General features: G+C 45.1%; 1 protein-coding gene across 2 annotated transcripts in view; it reads left to right on the top strand.

The window, feature by feature from the left end:
• The window catches only part of ZC3H12C (zinc finger CCCH-type containing 12C), a 47202-nt gene extending 30470 nt beyond the window's left edge, over positions 1-16732 (top strand). For both annotated transcript variants that reach the window (XM_038762203.1, XM_038762202.1), the window contains exons 4-7: positions 1606-1745; positions 7232-7466; positions 10486-10592; positions 13001-16732. In XM_038762203.1, coding sequence (XP_038618131.1) covers positions 1606-1745; positions 7232-7466; positions 10486-10592; positions 13001-14406 — 1888 coding nt within the window. In that variant the 3' untranslated portion in view covers positions 14407-16732. The remainder of the gene's footprint in view (positions 1-1605; positions 1746-7231; positions 7467-10485; positions 10593-13000) is intronic.
• The last annotated feature ends 936 nt before the right edge of the window (positions 16733-17668 follow it).

Genomic DNA, 17668 nt, shown 5'->3' with positions numbered 1-17668 from the left:
TGGGGAAGAAGAGTGTGAGAATGCAAGAACAAACCAGGGGAGGAATAATGTCAATTCATTAATATTGCTGCCGACCAAGGGAGGAAGAGCAAAATCAATTGATCGTATTGATTGAGCTCTTACTATGTGCAGAGCACTATACTAAGACACATTCCATGCCTGGGTGAGACATTCCCTGGGTGAGACAATGGACAATAGATCCGTGGATGGGAAGGAAATTATTGAGTGCCTGTGGCATGCAGTGTTTGGGCAAGTCTCAAGTGTCCTCTTCTTATTCCTTCCTTTTTTTCTTCTCCTTCTTTTTCTTCTCCTCCATCTATTGCTAGACTTAATTCTTATATGACCCGTGCAATAGCCCTACTTCTGTTTCAGTTTTGAAACCATTATGCGAAATGGGGTGATTATTTGAGTCAAAACAATGTATTCCACTTATCTGCAGGCAGAACCGCCTCTAAACCACCCCAGTTAGGTGGGAAATATTGTGGCCATTTATGCAGACTCGTAACAGTCTGTTTTTCTGCTGGTGTGACCCCTGGCACTGATAGGAAGCAGCATGGCTCTTGGGAGCTTGGGAGTCGGAGGTCATGGGTTCAAATCCCGGCTCCACCAATTGTCAGCTGTGTGACCTTGGACAAGTCACTTAACTTCTCTGTTCCCTCATCTGTAAAATGGGGATGAAGACTGTGAGCCCCACGTGGGACCACCTGATCACCTTGTATCCTCCCCTAGCACTTAGAACCGTGCTTTGCACATAGTAAGTGTTTAACAAATGCCATTATTATTATTATTTTTATATAGCAGTGGACACCTTTCTATCGGTTATTTTTATTTCCGTTTCCCAGCCTAACTCTGAGGGACAAGCAACAGCTCTGGAACAAGCGGCGGTGAATAGGACCCCCAGGGAAATGCTATAGGTTTGGCAACCTGCGTGCTTCTGAAAAGTGGCACATATGGCATAATCATGTAGTGCTACTTGTCCAGGATCATGACTGTGATGTCACATGTTTCTCAGTGTACAATATTTTCTAGTGTGTCAGTGGCCAGCCAAATGAGAATTCCCAGTTTTTAAAGACCTGCCCTCTCCTCACACCCCTTTGGGGTACAATAACAGGCCTATCACAAACCTCTTTCTTATATCTAAGCAACATTTTCGATCGTAATCCTCCTGAGGTCAGGTTCTCTGGCTTCTAGAGTACTCTCCCAAACACTTAATACAGTGTCTCTACGCTGCTCTCAATTCCCTTTGATTTATTAATCCGTGCTTCAACTTAAGCTGTTTTCTCTTTTCTGTACTCAGTGTAAATGGAGACAAGTTGACTTTATAATAGCCCTTAAGGACTGTTTGAAGGTAAACCAAGTGACCTCATTTTTCTGGAGTAAATTACCTTAGTTCCTTGAATCTTTCTTTCATAGATCTGATTTTCCAACTCTTGAATCATCTGCTGTTTTCAGAACCTCCCAGTTCCCAGAACTCTGGGAAGAATCCGATCGGTGCTTTGGCTAACACTAGGTGTGATCATGTGGCAATTACTCTTCGGTGGAAACTATTCTTTGGTAAATGGATGATTTTTTAAAAGAAACTATTTCCAAAATGCTCTCTTTCAGCCACGGGAATAAAGAAGTATTTTCCTGTCGAGGAATAAAATTGGCTGTAGACTGGTTCTTGGAAAGAGGCCATAAGGACATCACAGTGTTTGTTCCAGCCTGGAGGAAGGAGCAGTCGAGACCTGATGCTCTCATAACAGGTTGGCTCTCTTTTCACTTCTGATTTTTGACTTCCAATCTCTGCTTGTTGAAACTTGCTTCCCATCTCCATTATGGGCTGCTACTGAATAGCACTATTGAGAAGCAGCATGACCTATGGAAAGAGTCCAGGCCTGGGGTCAGAGGATCTGGGTTCCAATCCCAGTTCAGCTACTTCATTGCTTGACCTTGGGTAAGTCACTTCTCTGGGCCTCATTTCCCTCATCTGCAAAATGGGGTTTTGATACCCCTTCTCCCTCCTACTAAGACTGTGAGCCCCAAGTGGGACTTGATTATCTTCTAACTGCCCCAGAGCTTAGTACAGTGCTTGACACATAGAGAGCGCTTAATGAATACCACAATTATAATGTTGAAATTTTCCGTCGTTCCTCTTTCTTAGTCATTGTACGATACTTTGTAGTACAGCAAGATGTTATACTAAGCACTAGGGTAGAAGAAAATCAAATGAAGACAAGCTCTAAGGCCCGCAAGGAATTCACTATCTAAGCTGGAGAGGAAAACACAGGAAATTTGAGAGTAAACACAACAGACAAGTTAAAATTAACAAAAAAAATATCAATGAGGAAAAAAAATCCATGCTCTCTGAGCACTTCATCACTGCAGGCAACAGTACTTGCTTACAAACTGCTACAGTCTTTCCAAGATCAAAAACTGGAAAGGGAAAGTTGACTCCTTTGATGCTCAGCTAGAGTGGAAAGACTCCCGCTAGCTGTACTGCATGTAAACTTATAGCCCTATTTTTGTGTACTAAGAAGTAGAAATATTGCAAGAGAGGTATAAAACAAGTCTCTTGACTTTGAGAAACTGAGACTCCAAAAGGAGCTAAGATGATTGGTTGACAAATGGGGAGGAGAAAGAAAATATGTAACTCCATTCACGGATAGTCATATAAAGGCGGAGATGTTATAATGGGATGACATTACCCAGGAGCAGGAGGTTTTTTTATTCAGGCAAGCCTTCATATAGAACACAAAATAGTCTAGGAAGGAAAAAAAACTGACTCAGTCCCAGCAAAGTATGAAGTCTGAATTTGGCATTTTGGGGATTTCTAAAAATGTAGATTAATAGCCAAAGGTCCTTTTGGAATTAAATTGCTCTGGGAAACTATGGAAAAGAGGGAAGACATTTGTTGATAGAGGAAAATGATCTGAACAGTTCTATAAAAACTGTTTGGAAGAGCAGCGTGACCTAGTGGATAGAGCTTGGGCCTGAGAGTCAGAAGGAACTGGGTTCTAATCATGGCTCCGCCACTGGTTTGAAGTGTGACTTTGTGCAAGTCACTTCACTTCTCTGTGCCTCGGTTCCCTCATCTGTAAAATGGGGGTTAAGACTGTGAGCCCCATGTGAGACAGGGACTGTGTCCAAACCAAATGCCTTGTATCTGTAGAGAAGCAGCGTGGCTCAGTGGAAAGAGCCTGGGCTTTGGAGTCAGAGGTCAGGGGTTCTAATCCCGGCTTCGCCACTTGTCAGCCGTGTGACTTTGGGCAAGTCACTTAACTTCTCCGAGCCTCAGTTCCCTCCTCTCTAAAATGGGGATGAAGACTGTGAGCCCCACGTGGGACAACCTGATCACCTTGTAACCTCCCCAGCACTTAGAACAGTGCTTTGCACATAGTAAGCACTTAGTAAATGCCATCATTATTTATTATTTATTATCTACCTCAGTTAGTATGGTGTCTGGCACCTAGGAAGTGCTTAACAAATACGATTATTATTATTGCTATCAATAATAATAATAATTTTTAAAGTAAGTATTAGCATTGTATTAGTATCATGATTTTGAAAAGGCTACTAGGTGTATGTAAACTTCATGCCTAAGGGCCTAGGATGGCTGCAAATTTGGCACAGTATGCCCGTAACTGAAAGAGGAGGCTGGTTAGGGAGCTGGGAATGAGTCTGGGCAATCAACAAAGATCAGAAAGAGAGAAGTAAAAAGTTCTCCCCCTTCTCCAAATAATAATAATAATACTTGAGGTATTTTTTAATTGCTTACTATATGCCAATCACCAGACAGTCGGGTTGCACACAGTCTCTGTCCCATATGGGACTTAATCTCCATTTTACAGATGAGGTAACTGAGGCACAGAGAAGTTAAGCAGCTTGCCCAAGGTCACACAGCAGAGAAGTGGCAGAGCTGGTATCAGAATCCAGGTCCTTCCGATTCCCAGGCCCGTGTTCTATCTGTTAGGCTACGCTGCTTCTCTCTTCTCCCTTTCTCTCTCCTGTTTTCTCTTGCCACAAATCACACATTCAGACATGCGGATTGTGGGAGGAAACAATAAGGCTATTCCGGAGGAGGAGTTCCATGTGATGAAGGGCAGAGAAGTGAAGTAGGAACACGGGAAAGGAAAACTCTGCTGGCATCCCAGCAATGGCAGTTTTATTATTATTATAATAATTGTGGTATTTAAGTGTTTCAGTGTGCTGAGCACTGTGGTAGATACATGATCATCAGGTCCTAAATGGGACTCAGTCGAACCAGGAGGCAGATTGGGGATTGAATCCCCATTTTGCCGATGAGGGAACTGAGGCCCAGAGAAGGACCTGTTTTTCCCAGGCAGACAAGTGATGGAGCTGGGATTAGAACCCAGGTCTTCTGACTTCTAAGCCTGTGATCTTTCCACTAGGCCACGCTAATCAGGTATGGCCATACCTCTGGCTGCTCTCCCACCTTGCAACTTTCTCCCGTTTCCCCTCTGTGAGTGGGTCACTTCCTTCTACTCCACACAAAGGAGGCATTTGGGACTCCCTTTCTTTGTTGGCCAGCCCCAGCTAGGAACAGTTTTGGCAACTCCTCAGGAAAGAAACCACAGGCCAAACCTGAGCTTTCCCAGAGTGAGGTTAGAGCGAAAAGCCAACTGGAAACCATCTCCTTCCAGGAATGTGGTACCACTAGGCTTCCGCAGAACTCACATTTACCTCCCTACTTCTAGTTTCGGTAACAGACGTCGTTAAAAGCCACCCGAGGCATCCAAGCGTTATTAGTAGAAAACACTGGGTGATTTTCATTCATTCATTCATTCATTCAATCATATTTATTGAGCACATACTGTGTGCAGAGCACTGTACTAAGCTCTTGGGAAGTACAAGTTGGCAACATAGAGAGTCGGTTCCTACCCAACAACGGGCTCACAGTCTAGAAGGGGTGTTTGGAGTGTTTGAAGCTCACGATTCTGCCAGAAATGACAATATTTGTGTGATTATTTTGGAAATGATCTTAGCTGCTCTCCACACTTTCCCTTAAATTATGCGTTCTAAAATCAGCCATGTAAAAACCACATGCTTTCACAACTTAGATTGGGGTGCCAGGTGACCCGGATTCTAGTCTTGACTCTTTGCCACAGGCCTGCTGGGGCAATTCCCTTGATCTGTCTGTCAAATTGGAATGACATATCTGTTTCCCCTCCTACTCCTACTGAGCGAGAGCCCATAATGGGAACAGTGACAAGGTCTGATCTGATTATCATTTGTCTACCCCAGTGCTTATCATAGTGTCTGGCCCATAGTGCTTACTGTGTGCAGAGCACGGTACTAAGCACTGTGGAAAGTACAACGTAACAATAGGCAGACACATTCCCTGCCCACTACAGGCTTACAGTCTACAGGGGGAAGACAGACATTGCTGTAAGTAAACAAATGACAGATATATGTATATATATATATATATGCATATATATATGTGTGTGTGTGCATATATATATGTGTGTGTATATATATATGTATGTGTATATATATACATATATATAAGTGCTGTGGGGCTGGGAGGGGAGATGAAGAGAGTATTTACTTATAGAACACCATCATTAACATAATAATTATTTTCCCAAACAGGAATAGGGGAGAGTTAGCCTAGCCTGAGCCCACTGGAGAGTTTGACTTGGACCTCTGCACTGCCAAAAATTATCCCGAAGTGGGATGAAGCAGCGTGGAGAAGCAGTGTGGCTCAATGGAAACAGCCCGGGCTTGGGAGTCGGAGGTCATGGGTTCAAATCCCTGCTCTGCCAATTGTCAGCTGTGTGACTTTGAGCAAGTCACTTAACTTCTCTGGGCCTCAGTTACCTCATCTGCAAAATGGGGATTAAGACTGCGAGCCCCACGTGGGACAATCTGATCACCTTGTATCCTCCCCAGCGCTTAGAACAGTGCTTTGCACATAGTAAGCGCTTAACAAGAACCATTATTATTACTATTATTAAGCATTTTGCAACATCCCCTTTTGATTTCTACTCTTCTGGAGAGATGGGCTAATGCTAATCCTTCAACTACCCAGTATGCACTGTGAGGTGCGCTGCCATTTTGAGAGCAGATCTATCGATCAATCATTGCTATTTGTTGAGCACTTTGTGCAGAGCACTCTACCAAGTGTTTGGGAGAGTATAATCTAGTCTAGGGAGAGAGACAGGTAGGGGAAGCCACCAAACATAAGGATTTACTTAGAGAAGTGCTGTGGGGTTAGGAATGGTGTGAGTCGCTAAGTGCTTAGCGGATAGGACTGAGTGCATGGGTGATTGTCTATTCTTCCACACTTTACTACTGCTAATTTGCAGATGTTTTGTTTGTTTTATGGTATTTGTTAAGCGCTTACTACGTGCCAGACACCGTACTAAGCTCTAGGAAAGATTCAAGATTGTCCGGTTAATTATAGTCTCTCTCCCACATGAGGCACATAGTCCTAATCCTCATTTTACAGATGAAGTAACCGAGGCCCAGAGCAGTGAAGTGACTTGCCCCAAGGTCACACAGCAGCCAAGTGACGGAGCCAGGATTAGAACCCAGGTCTTCTGATTCCCAGGACTGCGTTCTCCTGCTTCTCAGTGTACAATATTTTCTAGTGTGTCAGTGGCCAGCCAAATGAGAATGCCCAGTTTTTAAAGACCTGCCCTCTCCTCACACCCCTTTGGGGTAACCCATTCCAGTAGCAGGCCTATCGGAAACTTCTTTCTTATATCTAAGCTATATTTTGCATTGTAATCCTCCTGAGGTCAGGGTCTCTGGCTTCCATTAGGCCACGCTGCTTCTAGAGTGGGTTTTCTAAGTTACAGTCCATGCCCAGTCCGAACTATTGTTCTTTTTTTCTTTTTTGACATCCAACGTACCTTAAAACCGTGCAGAACGCCAGCTCTGTGGACGGGATGGGAAGCAGCATGGCCCTGTGAACCCTAAGTGGCCCAGACACTGAGTCCAACCCGCTTTGCTCGTATCCACCCCAGCGCTTAGTACAGTGCATGGCCCAAAGTAAGCCCTTAACAAATGCCACAATTATTATTCTTATCATATCCATGAACAGTATTTAAATTATTCCACATTAGCCTTTGTAGTTTGGGGAGAGGGCATATTAGTAAAAACATCACCGTGGCCTAGTAAAGTTTTTATACCTATTTGCAAACCTGTCTTTAGGTAAAATCATTTGATTTGGCGTGGTATTTTTCTCTTGTAAATGGAATTGTTTCCCTCCATGTCCTTCTAGATCAAGAAATTTTGCGAAAGCTGGAAAAGGAGAAAATTCTGGTGTTCACTCCATCCCGCAGAGTACAGGGAAGAAGAGTAGTGTGCTATGATGACAGATTTATTGTGAAGTTGGCTTTTGAATCAGATGGGATCATTGTATCCAATGACAACTATAGGGATCTCGCTAATGAAAAGCCAGAATGGAAGAAGTTCATAGATGAACGATTGCTGATGTATTCATTTGTCAATGACAAGTAAGTGACTCAGTCTTTGGACTTAGTAGAAACCACCAGGGTCAGAATCCATGTCGGCCTTCACAAAATGGATTTCAAAAACAGTAGCTCGTAACCCCTTCTGTAAGCTTGTTTTTTGGAGTTTTTTAATGGCGTTTGTTAAGCGCTTATTATGTGCCAGACACTTTACTAAGCACTAGGGTAGATACAAGCTAATCAGTTTGAACACGGGCCCTGCCTCACAATGGGCTCACAGTCTTAATCCCCATTTTGCAGATGAGGTAACTGAGGCACAGAAGAGTTAAGTGACCTGCCCAAGGTCACACAGCAAACAAGTGGCAAAGCCGGGATAGGAACCCAGGACCTTCTGATTCCCGGGCCCGTCCTCTATCTGCGGGCAGGAAACCCATCTACCAACTCTGTTTATATTGTCCTCTCCCAAGCACTTGGTATTGTGCTGTGCACACAGTAAGCACTCGATAATAATAATAATAATAATAATAATAATGACATTTATTAAGCGCTTACTATGTGCAAAGCAGAGTTCTAAGTGCTGGGGAGGTTACAAGGTGATCAGGTTGTCCCACCGGGGGCTCACAGTCTTCATCCCCGTTTTACAGATGAGGGAACTGAGGCCCAGAGAAGTTCAGTGACTCGCCCAAAGTCACACAGCTGGCAATTGGCAGAGCTGGGATTTGAACCCATGACCTCTGACTCCCAAGCCTGTGCTCTTTTCCACTGAGCCATGCTATTTCTCGATGAATCGTACTGATTTATTGATAACTGTAGAAAAAGCAATTAGACGCTAGCGTCCACTGTCCGTGTTTGATTTGCTACACTTTTGCATTTTTTTAAGCCAGGTTCATTCATTCATTTATTCAATCATATTTATTGAGCACTTACTGTGTGCAGAGCACTGTACTAAGCGCTTGGGAAGTACATGTTGGCAACATAAGGTTTTCCTAGGTTAAATTTCCTAAAATTAAATTTAAATTTCCTAGGAAGATAATGTACCAACTTCCCACAAAACGACTCTTGTATAGAAGTAGACTTTCTCCCATTTGCACTCACTTCTTGGAACTTAAAATTTCTATTAGCAGTGCTCCGAGTGAATGAGGTAAGAAGTAAATGAGGAACTGCTGTCTGAGCCTATACAGCATGGAGCTGGGAGCCAGAAGGATCTGGGTTCTTGTTCCGGCTCCGCTGCTTATCTGCTGTGTGACCTTGGACAAGTCACTTCAATTCTCTGGGCCTCAGTTACGTCATCTGTAAAATGGGAATTACGACCTGGACTGTACCCAAGCTGATTACCTGGTTTCTACCCTAGCGCTGACGCATAGTGCGCGCTTAACAAATACCATAGGAAAAAACAGAAACAGAGCTGAAGAGCTGGAAGTTGCCTCATCTGTAAAATGGGAGGGCCAATAATAATAATAATAATGGCATTTATTAAGCGCTTACTATGTGCAAGGCACTGTTCTAATACCTGTTCTCCCCCCGATTAGATGCTGACCCCACGTGGGATAGGGATAGGGTCCAACCTGATCATCTTGGATCACCTCTAGTGCTTAGTACAGTGGTTGGCACACAGCAAGCGCTTAACACAGAGTACATTGTTTGTGCTTCCAAAAAGGTAGCAAGGAGAGTCTACCAGAGTGGCTTGCTGGAACCTGGAAAGGGGGAGGAATGATTAATCGATCAGTGGTATTTATTGAGTACTTACTGCGTGCAGAGCACTATATTAAGGTCTTCGGAGACTACAGGACGATCCGTAGATACGATCCCTAACCTCAAAGAGTTTACAGTCTAGTGGCGAAAGAGCTGAGGGGATATTAGGATGTCAGGACGAAAGCACCCACCCTGGAAGAATTGGTTCCAGTGAGGGGGCGTTTGTGCAGTGTCATTTTTGTTTTCCCACTTCCCTGGCATCCGTTTTGCTCCTCGGGCCTGAAGTGCGGGGGTGTGGCACATTGAAAAACGCATGTGTGACTCTACTATGTTCTCTCAAGTGCTTAGTAAAAGACTCTGCACAGAATCAGTCCTCACTAAAGACCGACGATTGATTGCCTGAGAATGTATTTTCATTTAGGATCCACTTACGACTGAAGTGGCCACGGCATAAAGCTGTTAGCCATAGAATTTATTAAGCACAGTGTGCTAAGCACTGGGAAAGAACAGGCAGTTGGGAAAAAGTCCTCCCTCAGGGGGCCACTGTGGTCTTGATCAGAAAATCAAGCAGACAGCAAAAGAACCCAAGTCTCCTGGTTCCCCGAGCAATGCTCTTTCTGCTGGACTAACAGCAGGACTGTAATTCTAATTCCTGCAGTTATGGTGGTGATATTTAAGTACTGTGTTTCTGGGGAGAAAAGGTGCAATTTGAAAGCATCGTTAATGGTGTGGTATTTGTAAAGCACTGATTATGTGTCAAGCACTGTGCTAAAGACCAGGGTAGATATGAGATGGGACCCAATCCCCATCCCACCTGGGGCTCACAGTCTAAAGGGGAGGGTCAAAACAGTTATTTAATCCTCATTTTCCAGGTGAGGAAACTGAGGCACAGAGTGAAGTGACCGCTCACAGTCACACAGCTGGCAAGTGGCAAAGTGGGATTAGAACCCAGGCCTCCCAATTCCTAATACCATGCCAGAGGGCCACACTGCTTCTAATTCACTACGGTGAAGCATGGCGCAGTGGGTAGGGCACGGATTTGGGAGACAGAAGATCATGGGTTCTAATCCCCACTCTGCCTCTTGTCTGCTATGTGACCTTGGGCAAGCCACTTCACTTCTCTGAGCCTTAGTTACCTCATCTGTAAAGTGGGGATTGAGACTGTGAGCCCCATATAGGACAGGGTCTGTGTCCAACCTGATTTGATTGTATCAACCCCGGTGCTTAGTATAGTGCCTGGCACAGAGTAAGCATTTAGCAAATGCCATTATTAGTATTATTAATTTGCATTAAAATCTCGTTTCTGTCCCAACTCCAATCCTTGCACACGAGCCTCCTCCTGGATGAGAATTCTCTATCGTACTCCCCGTAGATTCATGCCGCCCGATGATCCTCTTGGCCGCCACGGTCCGAGCCTGGATAACTTTCTGAGGAAGAAACCTGTCGTCCCTGAACATAAGAAGCAGCCGTGTCCATACGGTAACCACATTTTAACTGTATTCAGCATACGGTTTGGAGTGCTCTATGAATTGATCATTTGGTTCTTTCCATTTACAAAACAATGTGGTGATGAAACTGGTGAAAGTATTTTAGGATCATTAGATCATTAGCCCCCCCCTTCTAGACTGTCAGCTTGTTGTGGGCAGGGAACGTGTCAATCAACTCTGTTGTACTGCATTCTCTCCCCAGTGCTCTGCACAAAGTAAGCACTCAGTAAATACAATTGATTAATGATTACTCCCAGGGACCTGTTTGTCATTGTGTTACTCAGCAGCAGTAGGTTCAGTGCTACCCTTTAGTTTATTGGATTGATTTTTAGGTTTTTTAAAGCCTTTCATTCATTTATTCTTTCAATCGTATTTATTGAGCACTTACTGTGTGCAGAGCACTGTACTAAGCGCTTGGGAAGTACAAGTCGGCAATATATAGAGACAGTCCCTAACCAACAACGGGCTCACAGTCTAGAAGACTTTAATGACTCTCGTTGCCTTGATCGTACAAGAAATCTCACCATATTGTGTGCTATAAACTGTGTTGCAATGTACTCTTCTCGAAACAGAGGGAGTAAATACCAAATGTGAAAGTCTCTTCAAACCTTATATATCTTGCTTCATAAGTAAGCTAGAACATTAATGGCCCCGGGGGATAGGTGTTCACCCTATGAGTGTGTTAACACGGGTAGCTTCATAGTGCAAAAGTTTCCATTCACTGCCTTGCTATGTTACTTAATAACTTCAGTTGGAACCCTTCACCAAAAAGAATTCACAAATTCACTTTGGAAGCAGGAACTAGTTTAAAATAGGTAAGACTTGCCTGAATGAGATCCCCATGGGTAGAATTCAAGCAGTCCTCTATACCAAAAAGAGATAATTCAGAATATGTGTAAGTCTAAACGGAGTAACTAAAAATGAAAAAAAAACACTTGTAACAAAATGTAAAAGTTTAGGGGCATAAAGTGAACATGACAGTTGAAAAAATATGCACATAGAGAAACCTGGCATTATTAATATAAAAGCTGTTGGGGGATATTTTTTTCCTGAAAGTTGCCGTCCCCACAAAATTTGCCCTTCAAACCAAAGGTCTACAGCCTACTGGAAAATCACCACTGGCCACACCCTTCAAAACATCACTACCAAGAGAGATTGCTAAGTCCCCATCCTTGGGAAACTTCTAAGAAAGAACAGACAGCCATCTAATGATAATAATAATAATAATAATAATAATAATAATGGTATTTGTTAAGCGCTTACTATGTGCAAAGCACTGTTCTAAGCGCTGGGAGATGCAAGGTAATCAGGTTGTCCCACGTGGGGCTCGCAGTCTTAATCCCCATTTTACAGATGAGAGAACTGAGGCCCAGAGAAGTGAAGTGACTTGCCCAAAGTCACACAGCTGACAATTGGCGGAGCCAGGATTTGAACCCGTGACCTCTGACTCCAAAGCCCATGCTCTTTCCACTGAGCCACGCTGCTTCTCTAGGGTGCCTTAGTTTATCTCCCATCAGTAGTAGTGGTTATTAAGCATTTACTGTGTGCTGAGCACTGTACTAAGCACTGGGAAATAGCATGCAGGTAGTAATTAGACATGGACCCTGGCCCTCATGGGGCTTAGAATCTCTGAATATAAGTTGGGGAGTGGAAGGAAAAGACTGGAAATGGGCAAATAGGGAGCAGTGAAACACTAAAACAGGCTAAGGGAAAAGAACAAATAGACATTATACAAAATAAACTTTGGAGGAACAGAATTTCTCCTCGTGATTCCGAGAACGACGACATCACACCACTGGCTAAGCAGCCACATCTTTCATTCATTCATTCAATCGTACTGAGCGCTTAGTGTGTGCAGAGCACTGTACTAAGCACTTAGTAAGTACAATTCGGCAACAGATAGAGACAATCCCTACCCAACAACGGACTCACAAGTTTCTTTGAGGCCTTGGGATGCAGGGTCTTTGCTCATTCTCTCCGAGTGGTGGGAAGCAGGACGGAATGAGGTCTCCTGAGGGAAGACGTCAGTCTTGGGTTGGGTGAAGGTAGTTCACTTGCCCATGGTGGTGCGGGCTGGGAGGAGGGTGTGCAGGGAGGCGAGGCTGCAAATTCCAGATGTTTTGTTTGGCTCTGGAAGTGAAGAGGGGCAGACAGACCATATCAGGGGCAGGAAGCGAGTTCCTCGGGTGTCCCAAGCTCCTGGCTCACTTAATCCCACGAGTTCCCGATTCTCTCCATACCCTTGACTGAGAGAGGACCCGGTCATATTTTTCCTTGTACGGAAGCCAAGAGATATCTCCTCAACCGGCCCGGGAGGTCCCTCCTCGTATCTCAGGCCCGGGTTTAAGAGAACGAGGAGCAGCTTGAGCTTCTGGGCCTAACACGTTTCGTTCTCCACAGGGAAGAAGTGCACCTACGGGCATAAGTGTAAATATTACCATCCCGAAAGGGGAAATCAGCCTCAGCGTTCCGTCGCTGACGAACTCCGGGCCATGTCGAGAACCACAGCAGCCAAAACCGCGAGCGAAGGAGGGTTGGTGAAAAGCAACAGTGTCCCTTGCAGTACGAAAAGCGACAGCGCTTCCGACGTCAAGCGCGCGGCTCCGAAGAGGCAGTCGGATCCCAGCATAAGAACGCACGTCTACCAAGATTTGGAGGAAAAGCTTCCCACCAAAAACAAACTGGAGAGCAGGTCAGTCCCTTCTTTAGTCAGCGTACCCGCCGCTCCGGCTACCAAAACCCCGAGCACCGCGCCTCCGAGCAACGGCCTTCCGTCCGGAGTTCACTTCCCTCCTCAGGATCAAAGATCGCAGGGCCCGTATCCGCCGATGATGATGGCGTCCAAAAATCACGGGACGCCGCTGCCTTACGAACAGTATCCCACGTGCGATTCGCCCGTGGACGTAGGGTATTACTCCATGTTGAGCGGGTACTCGAACCTCGGCCTCTCGGGCCCGCGGAGCCCCGAGAGGCGCTTCTCCTTGGACACGGATTACCGGATCAGCTCAGTGGCGTCCGACTGCAGCAGCGAAGGGAGCGTGAGCTGCGGGAGCAGCGACTCGTACGTGGGCTACAGCGATCGGTCTTACGTCAGTTCCCCCGACCCGCAGCTGGACGAGAACCTGAAATGTCCACACCTGCACCCCCACGGCCACGGCCGCCTGGGCTCCCAGGCCTTCCTCCAGACTTTCCACGACGCCTCGATCCGAGCGCAGACCTACGGGCACGAGGACCCCAAGCATCACCCCAGCGCCCCTCCTCTCCCCTACGCGGCCGTGCCCCTCCAGCACCCGGCCGCGAGCGCCCGCTCCAGCTGCCCCGGCGACTACCCCTCGCCCCAGAGCTCGGCCCCGTCGAAGGCGCCGCATCTCGGGAGATCCCTGGCGTCCACCCGGCTGGACAGCGGGTCGGATTCCCGCCTGTACGACGGCTCCCCTTCCAGGCAGAGCCAGCCGCGCCCCCGCCCCGACGGGCTCGGGAGCTGGGAGCGGCCGGGTTTCGGGATGGATCCCTACGGCTATCGCCAGACCTACTCTCTGCCGGACAACCCCACCCAGCCGTGCTACGAGCAGTTCGCCTTCCAGAGCCTGCCCGAGCAGCGGGATCAGACGTGGAGGATACCCTACTGCGGCCCGCCGCCGGACCCCCCGAGGTACCAGGATAACCGAGAGAAGGTGTACGTCAACCTGTGCAACATCTTCCCGCCCGACCTGGTGAGAGTCGTCATGAAGAGGAATCCCCACGTGACGGACGCTCAGCAGCTGGCGGCGGCCATCCTGGTGGAGAAGTCCCAGCTGGGTTTCTGAGAGAGGCTGCATCTTTGCGACGTGCGTGCGGCGGTTTGCGGTTCAGCTCAAAAGCTGAGGGACGTTTGCTACAATAGCATTTGCGATCTCCTTCTCGGCAAGGAGGTTATACTAGTAATCCATTTATGTGAAATACTCGATCGTGGAATCCGTTTGTACATAGGCTCAAGCTTCGGAAATACCGCGGGGTCGCTTTCCGTTCAAACCCGACCCTTTTTTAAGAAGAGAAAGTTGCCCTTTGTAAAACTATATTCGCGACTGGGTGGGGGGGTGTTGGCCAGTTTAATAGATATATCTATGATATTCGAGACTGACCTTTGGTGCATCAGGGGTTTATATGCAGCACTTTTTATCGGGTTTCAAGTTTGAGGAACTCAATTAGTATTCATCCATCGTTTGCAAAGAATATCTGCAGAAAGTTGAGAGCATTTTGGGTAGACCTAGATGACTTTTTTTTTTTCAAGCCAAGCTTCATCTGAACTTCTTACAGTGTTTTTAAGTTATTTTATTTGGGGAGGGGGGAGGGAAGGAGTGGATTTCTTTGTATTTTAACCGTTATTTATAGAAAAGAAAGACCGCGGCACTGAGTTTATCTTTTAAATGAAACGTACGTTACCGGTTTGTGTTGAAATAGGTAACAATATATTAGAATGGTTTACAGTACGGCACTTTTCATGGTTTCATTTGGGGTCGTTTTTTAATTTTTAAAAAGTTGTTTTAATGTGTTCGAGGAGAGAGCAGATGCAATCAATGGAAAGGAATTGGTTTCCATTTTTTTTTTTAGGTCAAGGCAAAAGCCTTTAATGCTGCAGTTCCAACTGGCTCTGTATTGGTGCACAGTCGTATTGGATAAAGTACCCATTTCACAATATTTAGTTTTTTATCTAATTATTCTCAATACAAGTTTTGTATTTAAGATACCGTTCGGTTTTCTTGCTATTTATCGAGGCTGGCCTGAGACAGTTCTATGTGTTGAGGATATGCAACATTTTATTGATACTGCACTATATCGGGTCAGTGGTAACGCTGTAAAATGATAAATTAAGGTGTTTTTTGTAAGATACTGTATATTTTCTGGAAGGTAGCGTTCTCTAGCCTCTTGTATTATTAAGGCCTGGTTCTTGCCACAGATAGCGTAGTTTTAGAAACAGGCGGAAGTCTGTTCTTGTATATTAGTAAGGGACATTTTTGGTTTCAGAGTTACGGGTTTTGCTAGCTGCTTGTGAATATTTTTAGAGGTTAGAGAGTAGGCTTGGCAATCAGCGACAGGCAGTGGTTTGCTTAACAGAATTTGGACTGTTGCCTGCTTTTTCGGAAGTCCATATAAGCGTCCGATCAGAGAGTCAATCTCCTGAAACCACCTAGGAGATCTCGTATCTCACAACGTTGTTGCCGATTAGCCTATTAGCCGCGGTGCTGAGCAAAACCCTGAAGAACCAGAATGTACCTTTTGCCGTTGATACAAATTGTATCTTTTTAACTATTTTCATTTGTAGATCTAGTTAAAACACAAATGTGTAACTATATTTGATTAGACATTTAGGCAACATTTTATCCCTTATTTAAATGAAAAAAAAAATGTAAGTAGATTTGAGGTCTAGAGTAGGGTAGCCAAAAAAAGTTCAGTAATTTATTTAGCTAAGTAAAGTGTCCGTCTCGATTTCATATAATATATATTAAAATAACTTTATTGGCAATTTCTTCCTCCTAAGACCTAGCGAGTGTGAACTTGACTAAAAATAAAGGTGAAATGCTGCCTAAAAATAATGTCCAAGCACCTTTTAACTAGGATAACATTTTCACTACTTATGTGACACCGTGTGTTGCACCGAGTAGGATTTGGGTATACAGTAAATGCTTCTAAAAAGCATTGTGCTTATTGACACAGCCAATAATCTGAACCATGTTCAGCAAACTTAATACAGAAAGTGTTCCTCTCTACAGCTTTTACTGTTGTTTTTGAGGCCGAGTCGACATTCACCCGTCTCCTGTGACAACAAGGCGGACGGTGCAAACGGGCTCTCTCGAGCGGTGCCCGTAAGGGAGGCATCCCTCACCTGTAGAAATCTTTCTCATTGATTTTATCGGTCACTTCGTTGAACGCGTTTTACGGTAGAGACTGATTCAGTGCCATTAACGGAGTTTCGTTTGTACACGGTCCCGGTCTCCGTTTGATCGTGAAGTTACCTTTTATTTTTTAAAATTTATGGAAGCAGACTTGGCTACATCATAGCATGGCGGGGGGCACTATACTTACTGACGGTGTGGTGATTTGATCCGGACTTTTCGTTTTCATTTTTCATCTTCATCTTTCATCATTTTTCATCACAGAGAAGCAGCGTGGCTCAGTGGAATGAGCCCGGGCTTTGGAGTCAGAGGTCATGGGTTCAAATCCCGGCTCTGCCAATTGTCAGCTGTGTGACTTTAGGCAAGTCACTTCACTTCTCTGGGCCTCAGTTCCCTCATCTGTAAAATGGGGATTAAGGCTGTGAGCCCCCAGTGGGACAACCTGATCACCTTGTAACCTCCCCAGCACTTAGAACAGTGCTCTGCACATAGTAAGTGCTTAATAAATGCCATTATTATTATTGTTATTATTATCTTTGATTATAAATCGTAGGAAGATTTCTGCTAAGCTTTATGGACTTCTCTGAGCGGGTCGTAGGAGTAAATGCACGTCTCATTTTCCGTTTGATACCCTGATGTTTCTAGCAGGTTGACAAAATACTACTTGGTCCTGACCAAATCATTCGCACCACGAGAGAAGTAGTAAAATCTACAGCTGAGGTGAACAGAGATGAGTTGCCCGCATTGAATTCTTCAACTTGAAGTGATGAAAGGCCAGGTATATAGCTATCCACCGCCTCAGGTCAAATGGACAGTTCATTTTGATTTCAAGCGTCCAAGCTTCGGGGCCTACTTGAAATACAGCTTGATCTAGACTAGCCGTGGAAATAAGGGCAGAGGTATTGTGGACAAATGAAATCCACGGAGAATCCAAAACCTTCCCTTTTGCCAAAGTTTCGGCCTACTTTCCCGTCAGATCTTTTATTTGAGTTGTCAGTAAATAGAAGAAAAATGACCAAGCGAGAGTAGAAGAGGAGGATTGATGAGGGGAGGAAGAAGCGCAGTGGAACCGTTAATTGGAAAATCCGTTTTTGAGTCATTAAGGCCTGGTTGTTTTGTGCATTGTTATTGTAATTCAGATTTTCTATCTTGGAGTACAAAGAAAGGGTCTGGCTGGCCTTAATATTTCTATATA

Source organism: Tachyglossus aculeatus, chromosome 20, assembly GCF_015852505.1.
Source record: "Tachyglossus aculeatus isolate mTacAcu1 chromosome 20, mTacAcu1.pri, whole genome shotgun sequence".
Classification (NCBI taxonomy): domain Eukaryota; kingdom Metazoa; phylum Chordata; class Mammalia; order Monotremata; family Tachyglossidae; genus Tachyglossus; species Tachyglossus aculeatus.
Note: the sequence above shows the minus strand (reverse complement) of the source record. Positions and strands in the feature narration are given on the sequence as shown.